This window comes from Streptopelia decaocto (genome assembly GCF_964273445.1).
Source record: "Streptopelia decaocto genome assembly, chromosome: 2".
In the NCBI taxonomy this organism is placed as follows: Eukaryota; Metazoa; Chordata; class Aves; order Columbiformes; family Columbidae; genus Streptopelia; species Streptopelia decaocto.
Genome location: NC_138655.1, coordinates 144,626,436 through 144,652,672, shown reverse-complemented (window position 1 = coordinate 144,652,672; position 26,237 = coordinate 144,626,436). Strand labels below are relative to the sequence as shown.

The window sequence follows — 26,237 nt, the reverse complement described above, 5'->3', positions numbered from 1 at the left end:
CCTCACTGGATTTTGTGTGTAATGTGTGCATTCAGCCTAAATAATTGCACCTTATTAAAGCAATGAGTAAAGCACCCGCTTAAATACTGATGCAGCATTTGCAAGTAAAGGTTTCAGTCACTCCTTACTGAGAGGCAAAGAGATCAGCTTAAAAACTGAACAACCACTGTGGCTGTAAATAGACCAAAATCTTTTGAGGCATTTGCTTGCAGACATTATCAATTGGTTTTCAGGAGAACAAGTCTGGTATTTGCATGCGAAAGTGTTCTTACTCTCCTAAATGGATGTTGAAGGCATTGCTCTTAGTTGTATTGATCGAGTAATTGCAAAGGCGATGTGCTATCTAAGTGGCTACTTGTTTATGTGGTGTGATTTGCAGTCACAGCTGCTTTGAGTTGGCCTATAAATATACCTATAATAGGACCTGTATTTTAGTTTGGCCTGCTGTCCTTAAAAGGTAGATCTAAACACAAGTCAATTTGCCAGGTTCAGCCTTAATGCTGCTGTCTGCTTTTTTTCCCAGTAGCTCCATTTCTGATTTGGAATCAGTTCATTGTTACTGAATGATGTGGAAGGAATTGTTTTGACTGCATCTGATAACAAAGCTAGTAATGGTGTTTAATACAAAATTAATGTCTTTTTAGTCTAATTCTTCTAGCCTAATTTTTAAACCAAACCTAAAAAATAGTGTTGTGTCATCAGTCCTGTGTATATACACCTTTTTTTTCGAACCACCCTCATGTCAAAGTCAGTGAGTGTGGTGGCAGCTGAGGACATCCAACACAGCGTATGATCGGTGCTATGGCTGTAATCAAATCCTCTGCTCAGATCCATGGAGCTGTGCACTAATAGACCGACAGCAGCAGGGCTTGCAGGTGATCGCAGTTGCTGTCTGCGACGGCAGGGGAGAGGAGGGCACACAGCTGATTAATCGCTTTGTCCTATATAATGAGACACGGTGGAGTGAAGCCAGAGAACCTCGATAAAAATCCTGGAGATGTGGTGCCTGTGAGTCCTCAAGAACATGATTTAGGATGGTAGGAGAGCAGCGCTGCTGGGCAGGCAGGAGAGGGCTCTGCTGTGGCTCTCGGTGCTGGCAGAGGGAAACGTCTGTGCTGTACGCAGAACATTTTTTCCATGTTCAGCCATTTTGGCAAGTGAAAATCGGAGAAATATCTTTCCAAACACCGTTTGTCTTACCCCTACAGCATCTTGTATCAGTCATTTACCCATGGTTTAGGAGGGAATTTGAACATGTTAGGTAGACTTTGAGGAGGAGACACCACATTTGACAATCGCCCAGTTCTGACAAATGGTGTAGGGCTGGAAAGTGGTAGTGAATGATGATGTTGCTCCCAGGGCTCCCTGCTGCTAACTTCAGCTCAACCATGGAAGAAAAGCATTCCCTTCTGTTCCTGGCCTTGGTCTCAGGCAGGTTTGCTGCTGCTGAGGACAGGTAATCAATGGAGTTCTCCCTGAAGTATCTGGGAAATGAAGGAGAGTGAGAGAAAGTGATTAGTCCCCAAACTTGCATGTTTTAATGTAATTGACATTGATTTAACTGGTGCTTTTTTTAAAGAAAAAAAAAAAAAAAAGAACCATCAATATCTTCCTTGCAGCTCTCCTTTACTGGTACTATCCCAAAATGCAGGAGTTTTGAGACAGTGGGACCTGAACCAACACAGGTCCATGGCTGTGCCACTCTCCTGGGGCTCTGCAGGAGCGGACCAGGGACCTGAGCTGTGCACCTCGGCAGCAGCGGGAGCAGAAAGCATTAGGCCTCATCATCCTTGCTGTTATCCAGTTTATTGCAAGCCCCTCCTTGATTAAAATGAATGCCGTGGTGGGAGAGGCAGATCCTGTTCATCCCAGCACCATGATCCACATTTGAAGCGGTCCACTGGCAGATCAGATCCTCCATTTTTCCCTCCAACAAAAGCCTGGCCTGCAATCCTCCAAAATGGCACGGCAAGTCTTCCTCGAGCGGAAAACAACCCCCCTGGCTGGAGGTATTTAATTTTTCAGATCTTCAGTGCTGAAAAACCAAATGATTGTCCTGTCATGCCTGTAATATTGCCTCCCATGGTTACAGCACATACCAAGCTTCGTAGCTAGGCAGAGAACAGACCTGCATTTCTCCCCATAGACTGGTATAAAAGCCAATTAGGCTGTTACTTAATTTTCCTCCTTTTTTTTTTTAAACACAAGGGGAAGCAGTTAAAAGTCTCCCCTAGCTACATTATATAAATATTCAAGTAAATTCTCCCTGAATTGTAATTCAGTGGGTTTATTGTTAAAAATGTTGCGTGACTCCAGCACACACACAAGCTGCATCCAGGGAAGGGTCAGTCATCAAAAGCACAATGTCTTATTAGCTGTGTGCAGATGGGGAGAAGCTCCTCAGCTCCTCCCGTAGCGTTACCCTGCACCGAGGCAGCAGCAGCAGCCTGTGTGTAGGCGGGTGAAGGCGAGAGTAGGAGGGAAGCGGTCACGGTCCAGACTATCCTGCTAATATTTGTTTGGGCTCTAACCATTTCCCAGCCTGGGCTCTGTCTTGACTGACAGCTTTGGGGACAAGCAGAGCATCACAGAATGCCTACGTGGCAGATACTGAGCAGTCAGCTAGGAAGCGATGAGGTGCAGAAATCAAATGAACCCTGTTCAAATTCAAACTTCTGCTTAAGCAGCTCATGTAAATAAAGACCCTTGACATTACTACATATAGAAGAAAACACTGAAATAGTGGTATTCTTATTTTATATGCATTTGTATGCAATTAGTTTTCCTCTGCTCATTTTGACATACCTAACGTATGCCCCGTCCTATGGGGGGCATTCTCGTTGAAACATAGGGGAGCTCAGCGTACAAGAATTTGACTTGAACCTGTCATATGTAGTGGTACTTTGTGCCCAGGTCCCTGGGGAATGAAGAAAGGTGGACTGGTACGAGCATTTTGGTGGGTAGGTTGTATCTGTTGTGAGGTCCATCTTCCCACGGAAATCCTTGCTGCTTCTGCAGGAGGTGGTCGCAGCAGTGTCTTCCTCAGCAGTGTCTTCCCTCTCCTCTAATAGACTTGGTACAACTACACAGCTGGTTTCTAGCCACTCATACATGAGGAAACTCTCAGCTCCTGGTATATGGAGATACCGTTTCCACATAGAAACACTATCCAAAAATATGTGGCAGTGCTCTGGTTCTGAATTCCAGTGATAGAAAGGGATGTCAGCAGAAGGTATTAGTAGGAGAATTGCCAAAGCATCTTAGAAAAAGGTATCGTTGGTTTCCAGAGACACAGAAAGACTGAACACAGATCAGAACCTCCCTGAAGCTAACCCCTGGATTTTGCTGAGATTCATTTCTGGAGTAGCCTGATGTGATTCAGGTCAAAGGTGTAATCAGAAATAATGAGCGCACAACTTCTTGCCTTCTTTGCTTTATGGTTGTCATGGAGGCACTCCAAAAGACAATTTTAGGCAGACAACAAGTTCCAACACAGACTTTATTCTAGCCGGAAAGGTGTAGACAATAAACCGAGTAGAAACAGGGTTTATACAATTATTTAGCACTCCGACAACATAAAATACAGATTTGTATATCAGTTGAGAAGATTATTGGGGTATGACAACATAAGAATAATGAGGATACACAGCATGCATGCATAGACTAACAAGAAAAAAACTAGAGGCCTCCTTCATTCAAGGATGCCCAGAAGAAATAATGACTTGCCTGGGTTAGACGAGGACTCATTCAAGGATATATACAGCAGAGAAAAACAACCACTCACCCAAATGAGGAGGTGAGGCACACTCAATCCCAGGAAGTCTCCTTAAACAGTGTCCCAGTCTAAGGGGAGGGCTCCAGTTCACAGCCCCACTACTCCAAGAAGACGACTTCAAGGAGGTCTTTGTCAGGGACCCCAATTTATAGCCTGGTCAGAACTGGCTAGGGGCATTAAAACACGGTCCAGAAGCTTCTCAGCTTCTCTGGGTACCTCCTTTGTTGAGGACCCTGTCAATTGACTGAGGGTCCCACCCTTCCTGCCCTGCCCTCCCCCCCCGCCCCCCGAGCCAGGGAGGGGTGAAGTTACCCTGCCCCAAGTGTGAGGAGGACATGACACTCTAGGTGTGTATATGTGGACAGGCACAGTGGGGCACAAAAGTTGCCGAAGAGCCATCAGCTGCCCTATTGAAGGCTCCAGATCTCATCAGGGGGATGTGCAACTGCCACAATGGTTTAATATATTTTTTGCTAATCAGAAGCTATAGGGTACCTAATTATTCTGACCTCTGTTTTTAGAAAAATATAAGTCAAATTCGTGGACTAGCTTAAGCAGGAGCCTTTTGCTGGAGCCTAAGGATGGAATTTAGAGTAGAAGAGAAGAGAAGAGAAGAGAAGAGAAGAGAAGAGAAGAGAAGAGAAGAGAAGAGAAGAGAAGAGAAGAGAAGAGGAGAAGAGAAGAGAAGAGAAGAGAAGAGAAGAGAAGAGAAGAGAAGAGAAGAGAAGAGAAGAGAAGAGAAGAGAAGAGAAGAAGAGAAGAGAAGAGAAGAGAAGAGAAGAGAAGAGAAGAGAAGAGAAGAGAAGAGAAGAGAAGAGAAGAGAAGAGAAGAGAAGAGAAGAGTTCCAGTTGGAAGGGACCTACAGGTTTGGTCCACTGTGACAAATATTTTGAGTTGGATTAGAACAAATGCCTTCCATTGGTCCTGTTCAGCATAAATTATTCTAGGATTCTAAATGCTTTCAGAAATTTCTTGCAAAATGAGTGAAGACATTAATTCAAAGTGAAATGGATATTTTGCAATCACTCTGTGATAGAAAACTCTGTGATGGGGCCACCACTCCAGCTCAATTTCATCCACTTTGAAAAGCAGACACGCACTCTGGGATGGAGTAAGTGCATCTGCAGGGGCAGCTATTGAGAAGCAACAACTCCCAGATATTTTCCTGGACCGCCCCATGCATTCCCTGTATCATACCATCCAAGTTCCTTGAGCCACATGGAGAGTAATAATTACATTCTCCAAGCTTGTGTGTGATTTCTTATGCCTTGTACCTCAAGATGGTGAACAACTGTGATGGTTCTTATTCCACCCAGCACCCAAAGCCTGAACAAAGCATTGAATGAACAGTTATTTAGTAGCAGCCACTGTAGCAGCAGCTTTCTGCAAGTTATCTTAATGGATTTATCACCTTGAACTAAGCCCTGACCATCTGTTCGATCCTCTAATTACAAATGCAGAAAAAAGCTAATTGCATCATAAAAAAAGTGAAATATAAGTGATTTAAGAGTGGGGTATGTCATGCTTCACTCTGCAATTGGGACAAATTGCTCTCCCTTCACTAGACTGATTTCCTTGATAAGAGAGTTTACCTCTTTACCAGTAAACAGGAATTCTGGAGGAGTAGCGCTCACCAGAACAGGTTTTATTCCTGCTCACTCATCTTAAACGTGTTTTAAAATTTGTGATTCACATAAGTGCAGTTGTGAACCATCTTTTCTTCTGTCTTAAATGAGCTCCAAAAGATGTATTTTTAATGCATTTTCTAGTCAGGGAAAGCATAAACTCATGCTCCTTAAAGATCTCCTAAAACTCTACGCTTCCTCCGTCTCACTGTTGCTGTGATGAAGGCACGCCTGGTGGAATTGCCCACTCCTGTTGTGTTGTAGCTCGTCTCCACTGCAATGCTCTTGGTTTGGAAAAGAGGCAGAAAGCGGGGGCTGAGTGCATGCCTTGCCTCTCATGAATGGCCTTACATCTTTTTGTACTGCCACCGCCTGAGGCACCGCCAGCAGCAGCAATGGTTTAGCTGGGAGTTCAGGTTCTGATGCACTTGTGTTGTGTGGGTCAGGACGCTGGGCAACATCTGTCCTCTGGAAATCTTGTACAAAAAATGGATGCAATTGAACAAGTTAAGTTGAGGGGCCAAGAAGTAACATCTCGGTCCTGTCTATTTTTTATGTGGTTCATGCTCCTTCCGCCAGCACCTCTTCCCAGTGTGAGGCCTGGTGCCCTGAGCCTGCAGCAGCTTTGGCAGAGCCCAAAGGCTGCGACTGGGCTCGTGGGGGAGTTTGATGGTGCACATGAACACGCTCCCCCCTCCCTGCAAGAGACACGTGTCTCAGGGCTGGACAGGGAGGCTGGACTCACCTTTTGGTTTCACTTGCATGAGAATTATGGAGTAATGAACAGGACCATTGGTACAGTAGGTGGATAGTGGAGGTAGTGGAGTGGGGAAAATGTCTCAAAATGAATTTGGCATCTAGGTTTTTGGAGGCTTTTTAGTGATTGTGTTGGTGTTGTGTGGTGGTTTTGTTTGGGGTTTTTTTGTTTGTCTCCCCGCCCCCCGCCCCTGTTTAAAACCAGATTGTGGTTTTCTCAAATGCGTATGTTATTTGAAAAATAAGGAACATGTAGTAGGGTGGAAGCAGTGCAAGAGAACACTGTAATTAAAAAAAAACGCCTGAGGGATTTGCAGGCATATAGTGTGCAGTTCTGCTTTGCCTTCCTTAAACTCATTCTTTCAGCAGTATGACCAGAGTGGGTTATAATCCCTGGTCTCCAGCATGCTCACCAGTTACCTGTTGGAAAAAAGAACGTTCTGTCCCCGAGGCATGAGCTGGTTTTCCATTTCATGACAGGGATGGTCTGGCTCAGCACTCCCTGCCCCCACAGGAATGGGAGTTGGGGTTTCCTTTCCAGGGCCCATCTGAGCAACTCTGGGGTGAGCAAAAACTTCTACTCCAGCCTCAAGTGACATCAGGACTGGCCAGATGTGCAGGGACAGCTACTCCTGTGGGAACTTTAGGTTAAGAGCCTTTTAAAGGATAGAGTGTACTGAGTTGCTGCTGCTGCTGCTGTAAATGTTTTGGTTCATATTTGCTGTGTAGGCAGAGAGTAGAAAGGATCAGAGCAGGCTCTAGGTTTTAGACAGACCTCTTGTTTCCACATTATGCTGCCATCCATCTAGCAGTGAAGAATACTTGTACATCAGGTATTGCTGGCATGCATTTCTTTAATTTTTGAGTGGCAAGCAAAGACACCTTCCCAGTACACCTAATGTTCAGTGGCATTTCAGTACCACAGATGAGCCCAGACTTGACTGGTATCTGTGCTGCTGTTTACTGTTGAGGTCCTCTGGTCAGCAAATACACAGCAAGTGGCAACAATGCACTGAATTGGTGGCGACCCCTTTCTTAACCCTCCTCTATTCTTTGGTAACCAAAGCTACAGACTAATCCTTGAGTGCACAGTTGCAGCTTTCAGATCAGAGATTTGGCTCTGAAGAAGGCAACCTGACAAACAGAGCAGCCTGCTACTTGGCACTTATATCACTGCATCCTGAACTCATCCTGCATTTCATGTTATTTTAGAAGTGACACAAACACCTGGCTTGTGGAAACTGTCATGAGGTACTGAGACCCAACATAACATTTGGTGCAGCGATGCAAAGCCCCGGTCCCTGATAGTTCCTGGTACTTCACTTTCTTGTCATTGGGAATTGCTAGAGGAATTTAATATCAGTGTTTATTCTTCCGGCCTCTGACTTTTTTGAATATATTTATGCCTAAGGTCCAGCCCTTAGTCATTTAGCTCTCTTCTTGGTACTGCAGTTCCTAAAACAAGCAAGGTGATCTTGCACCAGCCAAGCATTAGGAGTGCTAGAAGACAGAGTCATAGAAACTCTCCGCTGTGCTTACTTGCAAGGTAGGACTAGAACGAGAACTGGTTGTAAGCAGGGGTTGAGTAAGTGTGTATAGCCTGGGCAAAGGGCTGCATGAGCCACAGGATTGGCTGCCTACTTTATTATGATTGGTTTTCTCGTCTTGCTATATTTTCCACAACATTCATCCAACTTCAGGCAAGAGCTGGCTTCAATTATGCTTTGCACATGTTTTCCATAGATGACATCTCAGCATGTCAGTGAAACACCAATGAGCTGGAAGAACAAGCTGGTTCATTAGCATGCAAATAAGCTCACTCCTTAATGAGAGAAGAGCTTTTACTAGCTCACTGTGTCTCCAATACACTAATTTCTTCCATGTCCTACAAATAACATTTTTATAGGTTGAAGATGTGTGTGCATATCTCTCCCTCCGTGTGTCTGTCACTTCTGCACATACTCTGCCTATACTTGAAATGTAAATTCTGGCTGGGTGATAGTGGACAGGAAAGATAAAGTCATTCCAATATTTCTGATAACTTCCAGTGTCAGAGCCAGTGTTTGTATAATTAGGCAGAAGCAGTCCCCTCCACTCTTGGAGGAAGGACCCTGGCAGCTTGAATCCCATCAGTAGTTGTGGATACTCTGCTCAACATTATGACCCCAAAGCAGCTCCTGGCATCCCCGAACACTCCCCCAGTGTGGTTTGTTGGACAGATGTGTCTTAACATGTAGACTATAAACCTGCAGGAACATGGGGTGAACACAAGCACAGCCAACACAGATCTTCCAGCTCACATGCGCTGATGAGTGTTGCTATACTTGTGCTTCTGCATATGGAAAAGTCCTCCAGAGAAGGTCCAAAAAGAGTAAAATCAAAAAGGAGGGAAGGTGAAAGACAAAGCAGGCTAACAGATGATGCTGTTACACAGGCCAGTATCATGAATAACTTACCAGTCATCTTCAATGGTGCTTTTATTCTATAAATAATAACTTTTTGAACACGTCTTGGTTGTCTCAGCGCTGTGGTTTTCAGCGAGTGTTGTGCTTTCCTGGTTCCCTGCTGGTCTGGCTGTTGTGGCTGGACCACGGTGCAGCAGGCACGGGTGTGTGGCACTGCACGGGCAGCATGTGTCGGGGGCTGTGCTGCCTGGCGTTTCGGGACAGGACACCAACTCTGACCATTGAGCACTGTTCTGGGGTGGCACTTTTTGAGGATGAAGAAGGATAACAGATCTTTTTACTAGTTCAATTCAATTGCAAAAAATGGGAGTGAAGACATGGGAATGAAGGAGTGAAGCTTGGCAGAGGGATTCTTCTAGTTAGGGAAGCTACAAGAGTTTCTTTCCTAGGTCTTGAACTTTGGGCTTGGCTTTGTTGGACACATCCTGCCCTTCAGACTCTTTCTTGGGTGTGTCTTATCTTCTCTAAGATCAGAGCAACAGTGTGTATAAATGAAATGGGCCAAGTCCATGAAGTAAAAAAAGCACCTTCTGGAAATTTGGGCCTTCCACCTAGTGAGGAGTGTTTAGCAGTTCAGGATGGCACAAAGGGGTAATGGCCAAATTCTTTATTGCACAAGAAGACTGTGTGAAGGCCTGGAGTATGAACTGCAATGTCACGTCGAGCATGTAATTTCCAGAGGCAACCTTTTTTGGTCATGATGATCGATGAGTTTTGTACCTCTTGCTTGTTCAGCTATCGCCTGGCAATGGAGTTATCTGTCATGGCATCAGAAGGAAACCTTGACTCATGTTAGGGTTCAGGAAGACCATGGAACTATACAGAGCATCCTGAGATCTACGATACTGATACAGGTTGGGCTTTTCACTGCAACCACTAAGTTTACAGCTAATACGGTAAACTTTAAAGACACCTTATCAGACCTTGTATAATAAGATTCTTGAAATAAGCTGTATATGCTCCTCCATATCTCTTCATTCTAGGAAAAAGATGTAGCTAAATGGTCAGTAATTGTTAATTGTAAATGAATTATTAGGAGCTATTAGGAAAAAAAAAAAAGAGAATACATGACAAACTGTTCCATATTGTATGTCAGTCTAGTCTCATTACTAAAAATATAACTAAAAGAGGTACACATAAGGAACAGCACAGAGTCCACACAAGAAGTGATTCAATATACCCTGCATATAAGTATACTTAGGGAAGAGTATACTGAGGTGAGATAGGACGGAGTCCTGTAAGAAAACAAGCCTTAGGGTGAAGCTAAGCAGGAAATAAATGTCTACTGTCTCTTGTACTACACAAACTAGGAGGTATTAAATGAAAGCAGCAGATAACAAGTTCAGAATAAATAAAATGAGATGCTTCTTTGCACAACTGTAGTGAAGACAGAAAACCTTAAGAGCTGTTAGATACCTTGATACATAAAAAGTCTCTGAATTGCAAACTGCTGAACCTGTGAGAGTACTCAGGAAATCTATAAAATATATTTGTGCCATGTTCTTAACCTTTTCTATATTGACCATTGCTTGAGATGGGTTCCTTGTTGGCTAGAGTCTTGGCTGGAGCCTGGATGTCCATTGTTATGCTTTCTTCTACTTTGCTGTGAAGGCATATGCTGCCTTCAGACTCTGAATTATACAGGATTTTTTTGCTTATTTTCAGTCTTCTGAAGGAAAACAGGTACTGCCAATGAGTTGTTGGGGAGGGGACTCTTGTATAAACCAGCAAGAGAGCTATGAATATAATAAATGTATTAATGCACTTTTCTATCTTAACTAAGTTGACATGCTAGCCAGTAAATATCTGCTGCCTCTGCACAGTCCCCATTTTGACACTCTGTGTTGATAATGAGCTGGATTCATGGAGAAATCAATAATATAATAGAAAAGGTGCAGATTTATGCAAAGGAGCTACAGATGAAATAATATGTCACCATCCAAACCCTGTATTTACTAATAAAAGACTTTTTTGTTTTCCCTGAAGCCAAGTTTGATGTCAAAAATAACAGAATGAAAGCTCCTCTTGGATCTGAAAAGAAACACCTGTTTTGCTCTATGAGCCTTGGATTCTCCTCAGGATCCAGAGTTAATCAGCAACAGAGATTTAGTGGAGGAAGAGATCATTTCAATTTCTACCATGCACAGTTTGAGGGAGTGATGTTCTGCCATTGCTGTAGTGTAGCAGTGGGTAATCAGAAACTATTTGAAATGTGTTAATTCTATAAATTACACAGCAGTTGTTCCCTGCTAGCATAAAGATAAAACAAGTGTAAGTTAACCTCAGTGCTCACACTGCTCAGGCATCAAGGGCAGCAGAAGGGAAGCGTGGAAGCGCTGGCACTGCTGCTGCCAGCAGTCTGTGCTGCCGCTGCGTCTGTTGGGGAAAACCAGAGGAATCCACTTCTGCAGCGACGTTTTTACCAGAAGCACCCTCAGAAACAGGTCGCAGCCAAAAACTGGTCTGAAGAGCCTGGAATCATCTACTTAGAATCCCCTTAGCCACAATGTTCCTGGCACACGTAGAACAAGCAAAGGCAAAGAAGTGTGCAGGGTCAAAGCATTAGTGTCTCTCACACCAAAACCTCTGCTGCAACTCGAAATCACATTGACAATTCCACTGATTTTGGTCTGCTGCTTTGCTGGCTCACATTCTTAGAAAGTTAGAAAACACACCTGACCTTTTACCAACACAGTTCAGTTTTGTGTTTCTTAATATGCAGATGTGCTATATATTAAGCATTGTGTTTTTCAGTGTCAAATAAAAACTAAAATTATTTTTTAAGAAAATGAATGGGAGGGGGAGATGTGTGTGTACACGCATGCATGTGCGGAGTGTCAGGCCCAGATGCTGTGGAACAGAACCTGCAGGAAGCAGGCACTACGAAGTTCAGCACAGTCAGTATGAAGTTGGGTGGCTCCAGTGAACAGGAGGAACAGTGTCATCATGCCTGCTTCTCTCAGAAGCACAGGTATCTCAGCAAAGATGACTTGGAGGTGCTGCTCTCAAATCAGGATCTACAGTCCACATCACTGTCTTGGGATAATCATCTACACACCCTCTCCAAGAAGCTGAGCACATCTCACTTGGTTTTCATTCTGCACAGCTGCAGGCCATGATGCCTGCTTTTGTGGAATTGCCCAGTGGTTACAGCTATGGAGGAATGAACCTTGTTTCAGTTCCTGTCTTTGTTTAAGACATCTTTTCCGTTTCCGGGACAGCACCTAACTAGAGCTTCAAGAAGAGGGAGGAAAAGTGCTTAGTGCCTAGAATATATCGTGGCAACCAGGTAGCTGCAGGCTGTTTTGCTTATGCTTAGAAAGGCATCAAGCCTGACTCCTGTGACTGATCTGCCCACCGAACTATCATGTGAAAGGAAATATGAGGCACTTCCTCATCTGCTCCTCAGAAGAAAGTAGGTGATCACTTCACTCAGGCATGGCCCAAGCCCAAAGGTGTATGCTGGGCATGTCCTGGGAATATTCATCCAGCTCAGCCCTGCAGAAATGTTTGAACACTTTGTTTTCCAATTCAGATCTGGAATCAGTGTGAGCTGGGCTGCTTTTGTTAAGGCTGGGGGGATTCTTCACCAGGGCACAGGCACAGCTGGCAGGTCCCCGGGAAGCATCGAATAAAAAAGTGTGGCATCTCTTGGCTTACTAGACAAATAAACTGCAGTTTTCAAAGTAATAATTCAGGATTTAAGTGTTTATATTCTACCTAGCTCTTGTTTCTGACACCCAACTGCATCGCAATTTTGAAGTGACAGAACTCAGCTAACACAAAGCTAAAATTTGTGAAAGACATAAAACAATCCTCATCCAACATTTCTGGATCATTAAGTTCTGCATTATACATGGTTGTGTAGATCTTTTATAATTTGTTTAGCTAATCATTTTATGTAAAGCAAGCTTATATGTCTAGAATAGAAGTTTCCCAATTTTTATTTTGAAAAACTTACCCTTTTTATGTATATATTTTGACTTCTATTAGAAACAACAGAAATTGCTTTGTTTTTCAAGACCTCCTCAAACAGAATAAGTCACACTTCAACATTATGGTTCCAATACTCAATAATGGAATTCCAGTGTAGGAAAACTGTACAAAATGTAGGAAATTAATTCTTATTTTACTTCCATTTACTGCACTTTCAAAGTTGCAGGTTTCTGTACCCAATCATGCCTGTCAGTGAGAGTGTACCACTTTTCATCAGTCCCCTAGCTGCTACACAGCACTGACAAGAAACACATCCTCACCTTCCACTCACTTCTGCTAGTGTATCGTGCATTTTGTTTCCAGAGTTCTTTTTCATTCTGATGTCTAGAGTACTGCTGAACACAGGGTAGAAAAAATGAACATGAGGCCATATAAGTGAATTTAGAACAGAAAGATTAAGTGTTCCCCAAAGGACTACCAGAAAATCATGCTGCATGTTAGAGGAAGAAGGAAGGGGAGCGGTGGGATCATGCTCATAAACAGTAATGAATACAACAGAAATATACAGAAATAAACCTCCTCAAATGCTTATACAAACATTAAAAAACTAAAAGAACATAGACTTCAATTTTTTTTATCATATTTTTGGTGGGCAGGAAGTAAATGCCTTGTTGGTCGTGTTTTGGTCTTCTGAAATTCAGTTTTGCACAACGTTGTCTGTGTTGGCCTAACTTCTGTACAGCACCTTTTCCTCAGTTTTCCACAGTAAACCCACTTGATAGTGATGCTCCCTGAAATACTCTACTCCAGTAATTCCTGTCAGCTTCCCCTGAAAGTGCTTATTGTAGAGTGCTCTAGCCAGTGTTCCACCTCTTGTAGATGCACCACCACACTTCAGCAACACCACGTTATCCAGGGCTGCAAGAAATACAAATTCCCTGTCTGAAACTGCTGCCTTCTCAGAGTCCATTTTATCTTCAGGTGAATAATAGAGAATTTAAAGGCAGATTCCAAGCAATAACTTATCAATCATCTGTCTTCCCTGTGCCAGGACAAACAGTGTTTACTTTCATCCAGAGTATGTTATTATCTGTAATTATTAACTCTGCCAATTCCAAGAAAAGTAAACTGTATGTTTTCTATAGAGGCTGAAAGTATACCGTTATCTCAGTTCTTCTAATTCTCAGTTCTTGGACTATTTCACACAAAAGACTGCCCAGTTGTTTTTAGGTGACTTGTTAATTCACCATTTGTCACATTTGATTCATAATGTCACATTTTCTTGGTTCATGGACATAAAATTTCTGTAAATGTGCATGGGACTTTAAGGAACATAGTAAAAAATACTGTATTTTGGAAATAATTTAAACCTATTTAATAATCACATACCAAATATTATTGATCTGCCAAATTTTAATCTGTAGTTTTACAGCTTAGTCTTTAAATAGTACAAAAAATTAACAAAATTTTAAAGCACTGGATACCTAAAATATGTTTAATAAAATGTTCAGGACAACATACCAGATATGCCTCTTTTTGATAGCTGGACCTGAAACTCCTTATGTTTCATAAGTATTTGTACTGCAAACATCTTTAAAATAGTTATTTTGGCAAAGTTTGTAAGATGATTAAATATGTTTGTACTGATCTGCCTCTGCACTTCCTTGTTTCATCAAAAAGCCTGGCTCAAACATGAGATCTACAATATACTCTTGAGGAGGAAGCAGAAGCCCAGCTATTCCTTGAGGAGAGTCATCCACCAGTTCAACTTCATTCCAAGCTCTGTTATACTCACCACGAACTAAACTACAGCCAATGCCAATTCTGTCTGCTATCACCTGAAAAGGAAAGGAGTTAATCACAGTCAATACATGTAGTTTCTGTAGTGTACAGCAAGGCCAAGAGACACTTAAAAAGAAAGCAAATATCGGAAAGGCCAAGAGCTTTCCTGAGACAGTCTGTGTAAATGCCTAAAGTGTTCCAAACTGCAAATCTTCATTATTGCTTCTGCTTAAAAAGCGTAGGCTTTTAAATGTTATTTCTACCATATTCTATGCACAACATAAAAAAATATTCATTTTAACTCTTTTCAGACACTGATATATTTGTTTATCAGGCAGTCCTTTGGATCTCAAATGAAGTGCAACATCCACAGTACCCAGCAACGGTTTTTATAGTTGGGAGCCTTATTTCTGAAAAACATTTTGAAGAACCATCTATTCAAGCAATGAGGTGCAGGTACATTGCACACATATAGCCAGTATGAAATGTTAAATGTAAAAACACAACATTTTTATCAGTGTAAGTTTAGCACTGCTGTTTCACTCCAAAGCACACGCCTTGCTTTTCAGCGCTGCAAATGTGGGGAGCAATGAAATGCGAGGCAAGCGTCTGCTAGATGAAACACCTGCCTTTCCTCTGTGCTGTCTCCAACAGACATATAATGGTTTCCAGCTACAAACCTGCTTTCTCAGAATGCATCTGCTGTGAAGGAATGAAATCCTGAAAGATTTGTAACTTGTTACAAATGGACAATGATATCTATTGCTTAGACTGTTGTAGCTTTAAGAGAGATGATCTGTGCCTACACAGGTTTCTTAGGACAGCAGAGGATAAGGGAACATCAGTACTGCTTCAGCACAATTCACATTCTCAAACCTCTATAAAATATGTCAGGAATTTCCCTCCCCACAGACACCATAAATTTAGGATTGTGCTCTTTTTCCTATGTACCATTTCCTAGGTCTTTCCTGCTTAATGTGCTAGACCCTTGCTTCTCTTTTCCTTTCCATCCAAGGAGAGGAGCCCAGCTACCCAAAAACCAAGGAAAAAGGACGGCACAGATAAACAGGCTGCACCGGTAGCTCTTCACATGGAGACAGAAGAAATCAATCTTCCCAGTCTATGAAACTAGACCATAAAAGCTGTCATACCCTGTCATAGAATACTGGATAGATATAGAATAAAAATTGTCCCAACAAGTTTACATTTGCAGCATGGAAAAAAAAGCAAGCTGCATAATTCAGTATTTTACAGTTTGCAGAAAATGTAAAATGTTTTGACTCCAAATCAAATGTATTGGCTCTTTGCCATTTATCAAGTATTCTGCTGATATCACTTAAGACAATTTAATGACAACAAGAATGTTTATAGAAAGAAATAATGCTGGCTTTCATTCATGGGGAAATCAGCTTTGCCAGTACAAAAGGACTTAAATGTATACAAAATATTTTACAATAGTATAAATATTATATTATGCTGATGCAAGTATACTTTTGTTTATAATGTCCATTTAACATCAGTAATGTTATGTTGTAAAATAAATGTTAATGTACCTTGAAAAGTAAGGCCCTGTGGTAGAATGTCCCTTTTTTGACTTTCCCGATAGGAACAATGTTGCATTTCAGTTCAAATTCTATTTCGCTTATGTGAAGTTCCCAGTTGAAGTCATGTAGTTTGTCTCTTTCAATTGAGCCACCCATCTTGTTTGCAACAAACCTGTTCCAATATATACTGGGATCAATTACCTCTATAATTCCTATTGTGTTTATCACAAAAATATATCAAAATGAGATATATACAAGCAGTAATTAAATGACATATAAGACTTCAACACTTTTGCTACGTTTGCTTTGTTTTTTTAATTTGTCAGAGACCTAAACCAAAGTCCAACAGCTGTCAGCGGAGATCCTGGAGAGGTCTAGTATAGGCATAAAGTCCTCAGTGGAAATCATCAATAATGGTGTAATTACTGAGGAAGTAGTTCAGAAGCTAGTGTCTGCCTTTACAGGCAACAGATTACGCCCTACCATTTGTTTGACATAATAATAAAGGCACGAGAATATAGGTAATGATCCCAACATCAGAAAGCAACTATATCCAGAAAGGCTACTTAACCGCTACATGTGCTTTCTTATATTGAAGCCAGTATTTGGGAGGTGGGGGGTGTGTATTTATCCATTAAAAAGAATGGCTCAGTCAACAAATGAGAAGATCAGAACTCACAATCTGTGCAAACGTTGCCAAAAGGTTGTCTTTTGGGTGACTGCAGGCACAGGACCGATTCCTGATGGGTGAGTCCCCACCTCCTCTTACACACATCTTCACCTCTTCTATGCACAGCCCCTGTGCATAAACACCTTTGCTTCCCACAGTGTCCTCAGCCAAAGGCACAAGTATTACTGAGGGCTCTCCCTCTGACAAGGTGTTGCAAAGCTGACATGGGAATCACAAGCCACTGCATCAGACAGGGAGTTAAAACCGCATCACCTCCTCTGCAGTAACTGTGAATAGTTTCTGTCCTCACAGTACGTGCAAGGCAACCTCAAAGGCCATATTTGTCAAAACCCGGGGCCTGAGGAGGTGCAGGATGCAATAGCCTGGGCACAGGGAGTTAGCGCTGAGCAGGCTGGACATGGCGGCTTGAAGTTGGGAATTACTGGGTAAGCATGAAGAATTGAGGGGCTCCAAGCAGTCACTTGTGCTGCTTGTGCCTCTAGCCAGGCCTCAGTGAAGAGAGCAAAGCTGCTTGAGCCTGTGTGCTCACCATGCTTGTGCAAATGAGGATGTGCTGCATTTGTCTGAAAGAAGAGAGCCAGCACGGTTGCTGGTTGCCTCGTCTGCTCAGCCCCTGACCTGTGAGCACAGCAGGAGCTCCGCTCAGGCTGCCTTCTCCTCCCCTTCCTATGCAACACACGCTGCTCAGGCAGATGCTTAAAATGGAATGTACACATAAAAAATACCCACAGAAAACCTTCCACTGATATTTCCCATGATTATTTTGCCGGGTTATGTGCCTGCAAGTATTTCACTGGTGTGTTTGAAGAGTGGATTTGAAAGAGCATTTTATGGATTCCACCTCGAGGAAGGCAGCATGATTTATATACAGCTGGATAGTTAAGGACGAATATCTGTCCTGTCAAATTTTGCAATTGACAGAAAAGTCATTCCTCATACCACATCAGACCACTTCATTAAAAAATGAGAGTTAGTAGAAGAAACAAATTTTGTGAGATCAGCGGGACCTGACGCCGAGCTCTCCAGATTCAGGAGGTAGCCAGGAAACTGCTGAGGTAGGAAAGGTGAAACCCAGGGGAAGATGAAAGCAGACACACTGCTTGGAGATGACAGTGATTGGTGCCCAGGCTGCATTGTCAGTGTAACTAATGAATGACACATTGATAACGACAGTCTGCCCAGGCACCGTTGCAATATTCTGGCACTATTAAATCATCAGGATGTTAACTACAGTAGCACCCAAAAGCAACACTAGAAAAATGTCTTGTGGTTTTGGCTCTATAGGAAGACAAAATAGGAGAGAGTTTCTGTCCCAAGGGGTTTCCAAACCAACTAGGCAAGAGAGACTCTAAGAGAAAGAGCAGACCTGATACATATAAATTGCAATAATCTCAGTACTAGGCTGGAGTTTAGCTTGTGCATTTAGGCTTTGCAGGACCTGGGTCTCCGTTGTTCCTTGAAACAGATGCTGTCTGCAGTTAATGTGTTCATTGCAAAGGATCAGTATAGATATAGAAATGTGAAAAAAATTCAAATTGTCCATATGATTGTTTTCCAAATGATATTTTTTTACCCTTTGATTGCAAGTGACACTTTATTCTTTAAAAAATTAAACTAATTACAACAAAATTAGAAAAAAGAAGCTTAAAATTTAAAATTAAGTCAAAATTCTGGACCAAAGCTGATTTGGATTCCAATTAAGGATGGGAAAAAGAACAAACTTGGAGAAGTTGTTCTTTAATGAGAAAACCGTTGTTTTACCAATTCAACTTATTTGCCTTATTTATGGAGATACAATTCAGTACTCACTGTGCAAGAGCCACAACCTGTTCCCGGGTAGTAGTTAGTGGTAGAATTGCTTTAGAAGCATCATTAATGTAATCCAGTAAAATGAAGTCAGGTGGTGGTAGCCAATGTGAATTTCCTAGATCCTGGACTTTAGACATAATCTCAGTAACTTCTTTCATTTTTTCTTCTTCTTTTTTTCCTTTCCCTCTCCTTACAACGAAAACAATACACACTTATTTAGAATACTGTAATCTCTAAAGTCCAAATTTGAACACAGTAGTTCTCCAACAGGAAAATTTAGACAAACTGATTCAGAGGGAAAGATAGGGGAAATCATTTCTTATGACAACTGATAGTCCAAAATCTACAAAGCTGTAGAAAATATTTGTGGAACTTGTCCTCAGGAGATGGTTAGGAACCAAAAGTCACTAGCTCCATATTAATATTCCTGTAAATTCTCATTGTATGCTTGTTTGTGGCTCTGATATGCTTTTCCCATATATGGATTATCTAGGGGAGAAGACACCTATGTACAGCTACATAATAATAACAAGTTTTTAAGAGAGTACATACGAAACACTTTTAGTCAATTACGGTTTGTTTCATGTGGTCATGAATTAAAAATCGTGAAGTCCCATGAGTTTTTACTCAACACAGATCTGGACTTCAAATAAAGGAACAAGAGCATGGCTGAAATCTTGTCAGGACATGCCAAGCAGTAGTCTCTGCCATTGCAAATCCATGTACTTCAAGCATTATACAAACTACAATATGGTTTGTCAGACAAAGATTTTATAACAGATGTGGTTTTGATGATTTTTTTCATTGCACAGGCAACATTTTTCACTAATGTTCAGAATCTGAAAAATGACTGTGATCCTGAACAGGCACCACAAGCACCTAGCAGAGGTATAACTGGAATTCTTGTTCTCCTTAGCTAGAATACTGTGCATTGCACGAGTGATGCAGCAACTATAAAATCAGTATCTTACCAGAGGCATTATTAAGACCTATACACTCAGAAGGCTTAGGATTTTTCCTTTGTGGGAGCACATGGAACTTGTGTTTTGTAAACATCAAGTATTTTTTCAGCATAGATCCTGAATAATTCTAATGTGAAATATGACAAAATTTCTTTTCTTTGTTTAACAGGTCTGTCTTTTTTTTTTTTTTTTTCCTTTTTACGTCCATAATACTTCTGTCATTCTTGGAAGGATAAAAGAGGAAAAAAGGACTACTAGAGCACAGGAGTCTGGGTAACACTGTCATTATTGTATGCTTTTCAAATTATTCTTAAAATTTTACAATGACCAGCACTCTTAAGATGGAAGGCATTAGACAAAGCAGAAGGGCATATACCATTATCAGTAGTCTAATTCAAGCAATTTGTCTTCAGAATACTTTGCAAACTTTTACCTATTGAGATTTATCATATTCACAAAAAGCCCTTTTCATAGATTTCGTAATGCACATTTTTTAGAAGGATAACCAATTAAGATTTAATCTTCCAATTATAGAAAATTCACCACCCTCTTAAATAAACTGTTCTGGTTATTAATTACACTTATACTTGAAAAAAGCAGGCAAACAGTTTTCTTTATCTAATAAGATTCTATTCAACTATAGCCAGGGGACCTTACAATGCTAGATTAAACAGCTACCTACTTCTCCATTTATACAGTTATGATTTAGTGTTTTCATAACAACAGTTTCCACAAATGGTATAATTCTTGTTACTTGCATTTTTTCTCTTTGCCCACCGCTCTTCCTTTCTATTCTCTCAGTACTTTCTTTTCCCTATAAAAATTGCACTGCTGAATTATAGTGCTATAGCAGAGAATTTGTTCCCTTTTCCTATCTACCCAGTGCTCTTGAGGCGCTCTTATTCTCCTTCTTTCCAGTTTTCAGAAAGACCTGAGAAGAAAAGGTTTGAACAATGGTTTGTTTGTTTTCTTCTGCTTATTTCTCCGAGCTATGACTATGCTCTGTTCCCTGGTGGAAAGGCTGATGGAAGGTGGTCTTCCACACCTGTCTCTACCCTGGTCCTCAATTCTTCAGTTCACCACGTCTGTCTAATACTTACCTCATAAGGAACTGTGGAGTTGCTGTCCTACGGCTCAGTGCTATAAAATAATCAGTAACCATTGCAGTAGAGTTCTACTATCTTTTTTTTCCTATCCTCTTTTTTATCCCCATCTTACTTATCAATGGGAATCACTCCCCTTTCCCAAAGCTGTCTTACCACTTGTGAGACATACTTGATGCAAACCCAAGGGAACACTGCAAAGGAGAACTCATGGCAGTTAATAGTTTCCAAGTTGTTCCCGATTCCTGTTGCAACTTCAGTACAGAAGTCCAATGGGTCACCAGGGAGTCAGTGTGAGGGAGAAGGCAACCAATACAATATCCTACCACCAAAACACAGCCATGACACCTATTTTCTTTCCTTTTCTGTATAGCTTAATGCCTTGGCTGTATTTAGAAAAGAAGCATTGGAAAGTACTTCCTTAACTGCTGTACTGGAACATAGCATGGAATAAATGCACATTTATCAGTCTACATTAAATATTATCTTTTAGCTCAGTCAATGTGTACATCAGATATGCAACTGTTTGATCAAAAATGTTGCTATCTGTCTATGCAAATACATGTCAAGCTATCAACTAGGCACTTCCTCTACATCTAATTCAAACACTTCCAGCAGACAATTACAACTGCCCTTTCTCTTAGCTTTCAACTATGGTTTATATACAGTAGTATCACTTTTTCAAAACAATGGCTTTAAACTGTGTTCAGTAGTACTTTGCAAAATAATGATGAACAGAAACATATGATCAAAGGAAAAAAAAACTGTAGGAAAAAGTCTAAGCATGTTTGAGACTTGGAGTCAGATACTGACCTTCAAATAACTCCCATATATCTCACAAATTAATAATAATAATGATGTATGAATTATGGATTCAGAATGAATGACAATGGGGTTATAAATCATACAACTTGATCATGACATTCAAAAGCAATTATTTCATACTTGAAGAAAGAAGTCTTTGTATCCCTGCGAGTTTACTGTGGGATATTGAGCCAGGTATTTGTTTTTTCCTAAAGAATCTTTTCTGCATTCTGAAAGTGTTACGGTTGCTAACAGAGCAGTAATTTACTGTGTTAATTCACATAAATTTCATTAAAAAGCAACTCTCCAAGGGTTATTACGTTATCTTGTCAGAACAGGTCTGTAAGCTCTGCACAACTGCTTGAGACGATGCAACATGGCCTATGACTCTAGAACATCTAAGATGAAGGAATCCCCCACTGGTGAAGAGCAAACTTGACTGGGGCTCCTGCCTCCTGCTCCCTTTGAGCAAACTGGCGTATGTATGGTAGATCGTGACCAGAGCATGATGGGCGTTGGGAGGACCTGGTAAATGAGCAGAAGCTGGAATAGGCCTGGTAAGATACTCAAGATGCAGCATCTACTCTTTTGCACCCCGAAAGAGGAACCTTCCACAATGCGATTCATAAGATCCATTTCAGGAATCTACTACAAAATGATTTAAGCTGAATTCCAGAAGTGCTTGCAGTCCAAATAGCTAGTCAAATGTAATTATCTGCCTTGTAAGTCAATAACTTTTGGACAAACTTAGTTCACAATTCAGGTCCTGATTTAAGTCAGAACCTCAGCCCTCATAGTGAGTAGCTACTGTCTGTCTACCATCTGCATGTCAGTTCTAAACAAACTGATACACATACAATTCAAAGTGTAATGCCTTAAGCCATTTTCTCTAGTGCTCCTTTTGCTCAGTGAAGACTGTTGTCCAGGTAACTCCTGCTTTTCCTCTGTTGGAGATACCACTGAACTATTGAGATCACAAAGCAGGGTCCAATTTTCTCTTGATTTCATCTCAAGCACACAGATATACATACATACACAGAAACATATAAGCAGTCTACGAAATCAACCATTATCTCTATCAATAAAATGCTTGTAGAGACGGTAGCATATCATAGTCGATGGACGAGCTCCAAGCTAAATATTGCAAACATAGTACCTCAGTTCCTATAACAGACACTCCACCGCTCCCTTTTTTCAAACCCTGCAGCACTTAGCATTTTGTAATGCCCATAACTGACTAGGACTAACAGCTCTGAGGTATGGCCTAAGGCCCCTATACCATAAAATTGGGAAAATTAGGAAGTCAGCACTGGGACCCACAGAAACCAGCATCATAAATGGTCAGCTCACTAAGTTAGCTAACTGAAAAGCCAAGGAGAGTTGTAGGTTACATCACATTCCTATCAAGGACTAGACATCAACCTGTTGATGGTGAGGAAGTTCTATTTGGACTGGTTTTGGGATCCTGAACATTCCACTGGAACTAGGCATGTATGCCTGCCTCTCTGAAAGGCACTGTTGTGGTTGTGATTGTGTTACTGTTTTACATATGGAGTTAGTGGTTCACTTGGTAGACCATGGTTCAGTTTTCTTCCACAGGCAAAATCTAAAAGTTAAGCATTTTATATTAAATGTTATCGAGACAAGGACTAGAACTGTGGTCTTGACTCTCTCAGGTAAGTGCTCTAACAGCTCAAGTAGAAAATTCTGTTTGTTATGCTTCTTCATTAGCAAACAGCTACAATGAACCAGAATGAGATAGCTAAACCCCAAATATCATGTGGTCAGCCATCTGCAGGTGGGAGGGACAGGCTCAGATCCTCTTTCTGTAAAAGAGGGAAATTAATTTCCCACAACAAGGTCAGAGATTCTGACCTATTTGATACAGGCAGACATGCCCACCAGATCAGTTCTACAGAACAAACTGCAGGACTGTACCTAGGGTGTGCGGTGGATGAGAGGGAGCCCTGAAGAGCAATGAATTTTTGTCTGTTGCTGTCAAAACTGGGACAGTTCTGAGCACACTCTTCTCAGCTTTTAGTAATCTATGGAATTTCACTGGAAGAAATTTAATCTAGGAATAAGGATGAATGTAGGCAGTGTAGGAACTTTTTGTCCAAGTTCTAAGCTGAGAAGGAACTTCTATGCTAATTTCCCTGTTTTGTGGTTGTCAAGCTGTAAAATAACAGCATTTCACTGCCTCCTAGGGATGCTGAAAGGAAAACGGCAAAATAAACGGGAGATGTTCAAATACAGCATGAGGAAGGAAGACAAATAATTACTAAGATAGATAAAGGAAGATTACTGCAATTAGGAGGTAGAAGAAAGACTCTGAAAACATGCTTAACAATGTATTTAAGCATTTATACTCTGGTATGAATTTTTCTATAACTATTTCCAATCAGAATTCTCTTTCTAATGTTAGAGAGCCACAACAACATTGGCAAGTAAATCTTAAGACCATACCTTGTTTTTTCTCTACTGCTTTTTCTTGAAAGAGCAGGTGACAAAGGAGTCTGCTCATAAGACGAATCTTGTGCCTTTTCCTCTACTGCAAGGACACTGAAACAGAACAAGATATTTTTGCGTATTATTTGCACAGATAGTATTTGCATCTTGAGCTATGAAAATAGAGTTCTGATTTTAAAGGACAGTAAATATATTCATAGGAAGTACATAAGTGGATGAAATAACATAAGCACTAATAAACTGGATACTGATTCAGGGATCAAAAATGAAGCATTGTACACCAAATGAAGGACACAAAAGGAATTGGGGAGTAAGACTGCTGCTGAGGTACAAAGGCAAGAAGCTGTATCAAAGTCAAAGGAAGAAAACCTGATAGTTAAAGACAACTCCAGGAATCAACAAAGAGCATGGAACTTTAATTTGTCATAGATATTCTCAGACATACTTATGGCGTCATATGCAAGCTTAAAAGGGAAGCTAATGATAATGTAAACCCAATATGTGATGTGTTGACAGAGAACAAGGTTTTGGACTTGCAAAATATTGGTAGAGCATTCTTTGATCTGCGAGACTGTTTACAGGAAATTACTCCCAGTTAAACAAGCCCAATACCAACTTCCTGCATTCAAATCTAAGAAGATTTGTTAGGCTGGCTTCAACTTAAAGAGAAGGAATGGACACAGGTTCTTTATCAAGACTGAAAGCTTGATGCTTGGCTTTGTCTTGCCTCTTGGGATGTTGTGTTAAAAATTCCCTGCATTTGCCTGTACAAGAACATAATCAAATCACAGGTTTCATTGTCGCATGCTGACATTCAGCTTAGATGACATAATTATTATGGCAAATGACAAGCTTTGTTATAACCAATAAAACACCAGGTGACCCACTGCCAGGAATCAAAGGGTGTTAAATGAATAAGTCTTAATGGCTAAATTAAAAAAAAAAAAAAAAGCAAATCAACTGAATAAATCTTTTCTGCCGAGAGGGAAAAAGAATTTATTTTCCAAATTCTTATTTTAGAAAGCATAAAATTCTTGCCTTCTAGGACAGGAAGCACTATACTGAGATGTCTCTATTTTATATATGTGTATGTGTATGCAGTACTTTGTACTGCAAACAGTGGAAACAATGGAAAACATGAGCTATTGCAATAACTGTTGGTAGATCAAACACGACTCACTCTTCTCGTGGTTTAGCATTAATGAAGATTATGGCCCGGCGGTCAGTAAGCTCTTGCATACTCAGTTCCTCCAAAGACAAAAATTTCACTCCAGGTTTTATCTACAAGGAAATTAGAATAAACAATAAAGTGTTCTGATCAGTTAAAGTTGAAGAGAATAAATATATTTAAAAGATATCTCAAGAGTAATATAAAATTCCTAATCTTTAACAGAAGACTGACATAAGAACCTATAAAGCCATTCAAAATGTGAAATTTGTTTCCTCTTAATTTGCATTTTCTTCATCAATTTTCTTATAAAAGATTGTTTATAAATAATTTAATTTGTAATTATTGTTACTGTGTCATTCCAAACAGTTCTAGAATAAGGAAGTGTTCCTGACTCTGGAGACTTTACAAGATAGGATAGAATTTTTAAAAGCAACCAAGTGGTTTAGGAGCAGGTATTTTAATGATTTTCTATAAGACTGGTATTTCTAATTCATTTGGGCATTTTGAAAAGTCCTTCTTGGATTTAAACTGAACACAGCATTAACAAGTGATACAGAGTGGAGTCTTTATACATAAACAGTGCTTTGTGAGAGAACAGATCATGACCAAGGTGAAAACACGAACTCTCTACTTCTTTACGTAAAAGCAAACAAATAAAAAGCCCACAGGTCATTCAGTGTTAGGTTAGTATTACGTATACTGCAGCAAAAGAGACCGGAACTAAGGTCTGAGAAAGGATCTGGAAAGGAACTAGGAGCTGCACAGCTTACATGGGATTGGGAAGAAGATCACAACTGGGGAATAGCATGAAGATGATGAAATCTCAGCCATGCAGAAAGATAATAAAAAGAAATTAGAGTAAAAGATGGGAAACTTCAGGACAAGAAAATAAAGTATTTCATGTAGCCAGATTCAGGCTTTTGCTATAGTACTCTTACTTTTTTGAAATCAAGATGAAAATTTTAAACTTTCTCAGTTGATTAATTTATTTAAAGTAGCTTACCTGACCACAATCATAGAATCCATCAGTAATTATATTACTTGATGATAAATAACCCCTCTGGCTGTACTTTTGGGAAAGATTGTTATCAAACAGTTTTTGCAGAGCAGCTTCACTGAAGTTATTTCTGCGCCATATTGATAGATTAATTTCTTCTAGGATGTCTAAAGCGCTGTTAAAAATAAGAAAAAGGCTAATTCATAATTAAATACCAATTAATTGTCATGACACACTTCAGAGTTAGTTTTCAGCATTGTCAAGGCCAAGACAGATTCATTTCCAAGTGCTGGCCTGGTGCCCTCTGGGCCAGCAAGGAGCTGGCTGTGCTGCACAGAATTCTTTCT

General features: G+C 40.7%; 1 protein-coding gene across 7 annotated transcripts in view; it reads right to left on the bottom strand.

Annotated features, from left to right (window-relative positions):
* Positions 1-9,330: 9,330 nt before the first annotated feature.
* ARMC3 (armadillo repeat containing 3) overlaps positions 9,331-26,237 on the bottom strand; it is a 62,594-nt gene continuing 45,687 nt past the window's right edge. For 4 of the 7 annotated variants that reach the window (XM_082044501.1, XM_082044505.1, XM_082044502.1 and 1 more), the window contains 7 exons: positions 25,897-26,065; positions 24,903-25,003; positions 23,720-23,815; positions 18,385-18,573; positions 15,894-16,056; positions 14,354-14,396; positions 13,120-13,476 (listed from right to left, as the gene is read on the bottom strand). In XM_082044501.1, coding sequence (XP_081900627.1) covers positions 13,286-13,476; positions 14,354-14,396; positions 15,894-16,056; positions 18,385-18,573; positions 23,720-23,815; positions 24,903-25,003; positions 25,897-26,065 — 952 coding nt within the window. In that variant the 3' untranslated portion in view covers positions 13,120-13,285. Of the gene's footprint in view, positions 9,381-12,878; positions 12,954-13,119; positions 13,477-14,063; positions 14,397-15,893; positions 16,057-18,384; positions 18,574-23,719; positions 23,816-24,902; positions 25,004-25,896; positions 26,066-26,237 lie in introns of those variants that run through there. The other 3 variants (XR_014183234.1, XM_082044506.1, XM_082044504.1) reach the window with 3 other exon arrangements.